The sequence below is a fragment of the Miscanthus floridulus genome, chromosome 1 (genome assembly GCF_019320115.1).
Source record: "Miscanthus floridulus cultivar M001 chromosome 1, ASM1932011v1, whole genome shotgun sequence".
Classification (NCBI taxonomy): domain Eukaryota; kingdom Viridiplantae; phylum Streptophyta; class Magnoliopsida; order Poales; family Poaceae; genus Miscanthus; species Miscanthus floridulus.
This window is the reverse complement of record NC_089580.1, coordinates 164190717-164198003: the sequence shown is the minus strand read 5'-3', so window position 1 is coordinate 164198003 and position 7287 is coordinate 164190717. Positions and strand designations below refer to the sequence as shown.

The 7287-nt window shown below is 46.2% G+C and overlaps 1 protein-coding gene across 1 annotated transcript; it reads left to right on the top strand.

Annotated features, from left to right (window-relative positions):
- The first annotated feature begins 4813 nt into the window (after positions 1–4813).
- LOC136500466 (peroxisomal membrane protein 11-3-like) lies at positions 4814–5899 on the top strand. Its single transcript, XM_066495820.1, has one exon. It carries the CDS (start codon positions 4961–4963, stop codon positions 5693–5695), a length of 735 nt encoding a protein of 244 aa, XP_066351917.1. The 5' UTR covers positions 4814–4960; the 3' UTR covers positions 5696–5899.
- Positions 5900–7287: the final 1388 nt, after the last annotated feature.

Genomic DNA, 7287 nt, shown 5'->3' with positions numbered 1-7287 from the left:
CAATAGTCAGCTCGACATGGATAGCACCTCGGGTATCGAAAGGATTGCCAGCAAAGTCCCTAAGCACCATGTTAGTTTTCAACAATTCTTCATTAGCCATCCCAAGCTTTCTGAAGGTAGTATAAGGCATGATATTGATAGCAGCCCCTCCATCAACAAACATCTTGGTTAAAGGCTTGCCATTGATATATCCTTTTAAATAGAGTGGTCTCAAGTGACGATTCTTGATTGGTTTGTCAAAAACAGCCTGCTGCGTTAATACAAGCTGAGCCATCAAATCATGATATTCACTTTCATCAAAATCAGAGTACACCTCTTCTTGAGCATCTTGGCTTTTGGGAGCTATAAACTCTGATGGGAGGAAGAAAGCCATGCAAACGTCAGCCGAAGGACCACATCCATCAGGCTTCTTCTTAGGACGCCATATTTGCTTTGTCTTAGTAACTTCCTGTTCCAACTCCCTATTCCTCAACCGTTGAACTCTTCTTTTCTGACTTTTCTTTAGGCCTGGAGGACACCACTGTTCTTTTTGCCATACGTATCTATAGGAATCAGCTTCTTCATCATGCACCCTATCATGTATCCAACCTTGACTTGCAAATCTTTTCCTTTGCTGATTCTCAAAATCATCTATTTTTAGGCGCCGATCATCTTCAGGAACCTTCGTTCCAAGTCTTTCATAGACGGGACGGCGGTTGACTCGAGATTGCCTATATTTGGAGTACTGAGCACTACACTCCAGACAATTATTTCTTGTAGGCAACCTCAAGCCTTCATTCCAACAATGCCTAAAGAATGAACAACCCCAATGAGACTGCTCCTGTTCTGTCATGTATTCTTCTTGCTCTCTTCGGTATACCTCTTCTTCATACCTCCGGCATTCTTCCATAAATCATTGCTTCTTATAGTATTCCTTCTCTTGCTCTCTCTACCACTTGTTTAGCAAAATACGTGATGTGACTCTAGGTTTGGAAGTTTGACCTTTCTCGGTTCGGCTATTTTGAAACCAAACTCGTTGCTGCAGCTCTCTACTGGTGATTTGCCGATCCGGGTCAACAGCACCACTTTCCTTTGCTCTATCAGAAGTCAACACCTTCACCTTGCCTTTACCTTTGAGATCATTAGCAGAGACCATATTCATAGAGAAAGAAATCATATTTTATGGAAAAGGCTGATCATCAATTTTCATCTTGCCATCAAACTTCAAATGTCCCTCTTGGATAGCTTTCTGGATTCGTATTCTGAACACTCGACAATCATTGATAGAGTGAGAATTAGTGTTATGGAAGCCACAATACTTTTTGTCTTTTACTCCTTCAGGATGTAGCATGAGATGTCCTTCTGGCAGCTTGATGTGTCCTTCCTTCATCAATAATGCAAAAAGCCTGTCTGCCTTAGTAACATCAAAATCATAGGTTCCCTTTTGTTGTTTCAACCAATGTTGACTAACTTGAGTAGGCTCCTTTGCCCAATTCAACTCAGCTGCAGCTATCTCATCTTCATCAATATACTCAGTCGCTTCATCCAGAAAACCTTGATACACCTCATTAGTGGCATTGTTCTTCTAAAAGCGGTTATCTCTCCTGAATCCTTGGGCCTGATTACTCATAGCTGCTAAACGCTGTGCAAGTTGGCCAAGATCATCAAACTCCATGCCGAACAACTTCTCCCTGATATTCGACAGCATTCCTGCTATAGCTATTCCAGGTAGTTGATCATCTGGTAAATTCAGAGAATAACACATATTCTTGGTCTCCCTAAACCTACGAAGATATTCCAATGGTGTCTCATTTGTTCTCATCCTCAGATTCATGAGGTCGACCAACTTCTTCTCATTAGTACCCGTGTAGAAATATGAATGAAACTTCTGCTCTAGCTCTGCCCACGTACTAATGGAATGAGCTGGTAAAGACGTGAACCACGTGAAAGCTGGTCCTGTAAGAGACAAAGGAAAATATCGAATCCTCCAATCTTCATCTGAAGCAGCTTCTCCAAGCTGCATTAAGTACCGACTGATGTGCTCTATGGTACTAGTATCATCTTGACCAGAAAACTTGGTCAAATCCGTTGGAGGCTTCACCCTTGGAGGTAATGCAACTCTGTTGTACCACTCTAGATAAGGAGACTTGTATGAATAGGATTGATTTTTTTGGCTTCAAGCCGAACTGATTCTGCATCATATCAGCCATCCTGTGCATCAAAACATCAATATCTGAATCCTGATTTCCTTGTACTTGCACTCCAGAAGGCAATCCTGAAACACTCCTATACCCTAGATTTGGTACAGCATTGATAGCATTGTAATCAGTAAATTCTTGATACCCATCTCCATACATATTCTTCTGCAACCTGTTTGATGCTGGAGAAACTCTATAAGCTGAAGGTGGCACTTCTCCTATGGTACCAAATGTCACCTGGCCATAGGTGGGATGTGATTGCTTTTCAGTGTGGGTCAATCCACCTATATTTGAAGTCGACGCTATTTCTTTTCCAATAGGCTTCTCTTGATGCTTTGGAACATTGAAAAGTGTCGGTCCGCTAAGTGGGCCAACATTTTCTTCAAAGTATTTATCAACCATTGAACCAAAAGTACTGATCATGATTGCTCGAAAGGTATTCAGAAAAGCTGTGTGATGGTTTGTCATGGTTTCTCCCATGGCTTTATAGACCAGGGCTGTCATCTTCTGAGCATCCCCCTCTTTAGTGTAATCAGTCTGATGCGGAAGAAGAACTCTTGGCATTGACTGCTTTTGAAACACTTTATTGCTCTTGTTTTTAGAAAAAGACATCAAACACTTCCGTTGGTATTGCTCACATGCTTGTAGCACTAAATCCTTGTAATTATCTGGCAATTCTGTCATGTTTACATCCAGAACATGATCATTGTTGATCTCAGACGTCATCTTGAACTAACAGATGGTCCCGTCGGGCGTGCCAAAAAGTGTGTTGACACAAAATGTGACACACTGTGCCTCACACACAGCAAGCCGGAAAGCGTGGCTTCAATCGGGTTCCCGGGTGCTTCGTGATCCGAAAGCGTGCTAGTCAGTTTAACCTGAAAACTAACAAGGGATAAAATAATTAAATGCCAAAACGGAATATGTCGGGTAAGACCGGACAGTTCCACATATACGGCCCTGAAGCCACTTACAGCGACATACAGCTATAGAGAGATGTCTGCCAACAAGTTTATAAACCATTCAGCTAATCGTAAGATGAATGCACGTAAAGACCTGATGACCGAATGCATGTGCATGGGAAGACATGTTTGAACAAGTGAAATTAATTATGAGTTAATGCACGACCAAGCTCAGCAATCCAGTCGAGTTGGGTTCCATAAAGAAGAAACATGCAAATAAACACGATTAAACTAATCTAAAACCTGCATCTGCCGCACGACACCTGGTTTCGTTAAAGCTTAAACGTAATTAACATACATGAACCCGCGACATGTGACAATCTAGATTAAAATCATTCAGCCATTATGGGCATGTTATCTATTTGCAAAGGTAATATGAAAAGCAATTGTTGTTGAAACACGAATATAACCATAAGAGAGAGAGAGCCGAACAATATCAATCTAGATTGAGCAGAAGTGTGTTACAAATATATAAAATATTTAAAAATATGCAACACTAGATAACTTAATGAATCTATTTAGATTTGCCATATCTAATAGAGCCGATAACTATCTTGCTTTCACTAAGCATATTGAGCAAACGCCTGCCGCACGATATCTACTCATAAACAAAGCATAAGCAAAGACTTCTTGGTTGTCAAGCAAAGATCCGCCGCACGACCATTGAAAACAAACAAGACTACTTGCATCACGTCTAAATCCACCGCATGATACTAAACATGATAACAAGGTTGTCGGAACTTACGGAGGTCGACGGATCGATGACTCCTCTCGAAGAACTCGACGACACGACAAAAGGACTCGAAAGTTGGCACGGGGCCGGTTGTATTGATTTGGTTGTGAACCCCTATTACAATGGTCGAGGGTCAATATTTATACCCTAGACAAAACACGAGTCCTAGAAGACTACGATTTACAAAGGAACTTTTAAACAAACTTGAAAACTTACGATTCCTTACTCTAAACTCTCAGAGTCCTTTATTATTACAACTTTCATCTTTTCGATCGGCCTCGCCTGCCATCTTCTGCTTTCCCGAACGGAGTCACCGCCTTCTGGAGTAACCGACCGCACAAGCATTTAGCCGACCGCTTGTTTTGTTTGCCGAACACCCTTCTTCCCGCATGCGGGTCCACCTGTCATCCTCCAGAATCGACCAAAATCCAGTGTTAACACTTTTTTAATATAGTATTTTTTGAATTAAAATTTAAAAAAAATCAGCTCGCTGGCGCTAGGAAAAGGAGAGGGCCAGACCTCAGTGGGCTATGCGGCATGCCGGTCGACCTTGGGCTCGTTTCTGAATTGCCATCGGTCGTACTCCACCTCCCTCGCCGTCCTTCCTTCCAGCTAAAATCGTCGCCAGAGGCCGGCCCAGTCCTCCGTTCCTTCCTCCGCGATCGGGCGCTGGCTCGCCCCGAAGGCCCGAACTCGCCGATCTCCCCTCCCCGCAGCCGCCACCCACCGCGGACCGGGCGGGAGAGTGCACCCAGGCAAAGCAGTTCCTAATTTTCTCCACATTTTTTTTGAAACGAAAATTTGTCCACGTTTTTGACACGTCTCGTTCTGTCGATTTGACCAATCGAGCTCTTTGTCTGGCATGTGGCCCCGCTTCGTCACTCCAAATGATTCGTCGTCGCCCTCTCCCAGACGGTTTCGAACCGGGACGAAATCCCCAATCCCCTACACGACTGTCGGCCGCATCGAACACGCAATCGCCGCCAGCTCGGTCTACGACCCCGCACCGGTGTCCCACCGCTTCCACGTCAGCGCGAACGCTGGCCGCCGTGGCCTCCTCCGAGTCCCGCAATCGCACGCCGGCCGCCATGGCCTCCTCCGAGTCCCCCACTCCCACGCCTGCGGCCGCGGCCGCGGCCGCCGCGCGCCAACCGGCCCGCGACTTCCTCGCCCACCTCGAGGCCTATCTCGGCCGCCGCGATGGCGTCGACAAGCTCCTCAAGATCTCCCGCTACGCCGCGCGCCTCGCGCTCGCCGCTGGGCCGCCGCTGCCCCCCGGCGCCTCCGCCCGCCTCAAGTCCTTCGAGTCCAGCGTCGGCCTCAGCCGCAAGGCTTTTCGTCTCGGCAAGTTCGTGCAGTCCCTCAACGCCCTCCGCGCCCACCCGCACCCTCCCCCGGCGCTCGCGCTACTTGCCTACGGCGGCGAGGGCGTCTACTACTTCGTCGAGCAGTTCGTCTGGCTCGCCAAGGCCGGGCTCCTGCCTGCGCACCTTCTCCCGCGCCTCCAGCGCCTCAGTGCCTGGGCTGAGCTGCTGGGCTACGTCGGCTCCGTTGCGATTAAGCTGGAGGAGGTGGCCAAGATCGAATCTTCGATAAAGAAGCGGCTCGCGGAGGACTGTGATAAGGAGAGCGAGGCGGTGAAGACGATGCAGGGTAAGCTGCTGCTGAAGCGGATGTCAGTGGTGCAGGACGTGGCGGATGCCGTCATGGCGCTGGGAGACGTCACCGATGGCAAGGGTTTGCTCGGGAGCTCCACGCTGATGGCATCAGCTGGCCTGCTCTCGGCGTTGATCAGCACGCAAAAAAACTGGAATTCTTGTTGAAGCCTGAAGGTACATGTTATAGATAGCACATCATATGATGAAATAAAGCTCTGATTAGAAGCAAACCAAGCGTTTCCTCTGGAAATCTGGATGCTTCTAAAACTGATACTGGTCCTCTGGGGAATGAATGAAGTTTATTCTGATTCATTTGGTGGACCAAAGAATTTATTCTGGTTCATTTGGCTGGACCAAAAAATTTTAGGGGTTCTTAACCATCTTGATCATTCAATATTTTTTTGTTCTTAAATAAAAGTATATCTGCTTCTGCTGTGTATGATTGAGTTCAGATAAGATGATCTTGCTTTTCTCCACTAAATTTAACAGCACACTGTTTGGCTTCATCTTCATGGTTCTCGAATCAAAAGCATTGTGGTTGAGGCTCACCTGCAACCTTGAGCTATCTTAGCCAACATAATCTGCTTCTCATGAATAAAAAGAAGTAATACACAGTACATTCATATTCCTAATCTTAATAACGAATAGTTTGCAATTTGGGTAACAAAACTCTGGAGCTTATGTTATCAAAAGCCTGGCACATCATGTAATAAAATGTCCATATCCCCAAGCGCAAGGTATAAAAATGATGAAGGATTGCTAAAAACTAAATCAATGACATAAACTTGACAATGGCAGGAGGTCCAAGCTTGAATAATTGAAACATTATTCAGTTACTGGCTCTTATTTTTCAGGCCAAATAAAAATTAGATTTTGTTTGTGAACGCATCTAGGCCCCTAATTGGGTTTCGGTGATTAATGACAATACAAGATTACTGTGATTAACATGTGTTTTGCGGATGCAATTAAGTTAGGTCATGTTAATGGAGATCAATCAGGCAATCAAAGTTGTCATGCCCCTACGATGGAAATCGTTTCGGTTTTCAAAGAATGGACGATAAGGTTAATGATGACTAGTTCTAAGTGTCGATTTGAGTTGGAGAGACACTTAGAGTAGTTTAGGACTTTATTTTTTCTTTGGCCGTATTATTAAGGGGGTATGAACGGGTAGCTTGACCTAGTTAAGCCTGGTGAGTTAGGTGTGGTGCACACTTGTTGAAACTAGCTCTAGGTAGCTCCTATGAATGCCTAAGATCCTTTGGAGCAAACTTCATTCACATATGATCGAGAGTTGGAAGTGAATGGAAGGTCAAATGCTGATCGAACGCTGGCCTCGGTGCGACCGGACGCTGGCCGCAGGGTCCGGTCAGTTCATTTGATCAGCTGTCTGCGTTCGGTGCGACCGGACGCTGAAGGGGTCATGTGACCGGACGCTGCCAACTCCAGTAAGGTTCCAGAGAAGGGAATCTGCGACCGGACGTGTCCGGTCAGTGCTGACCGGACCCTAAGGGTTCAGTGTCCGGTCGACTCCAGTAAGGTTCCAGAGAAGGGAATCTGCGACCGGATGCGTCCGGTCAGTGCTGACCGGACCCTGAGGGTTCAGCGTCTGGTCGAGTCCAGTAAGGGTTTTATGCGACCGGACGCGTCCGGTTAGTGCTGACCAGATCCTGCCAGCGTCCGGTCAATACAATTTTACTGGTTCACGGGTTGAACTGACCGGAGCGTCCGGTCAACACGACCGGAGCGTCCGGTCACCC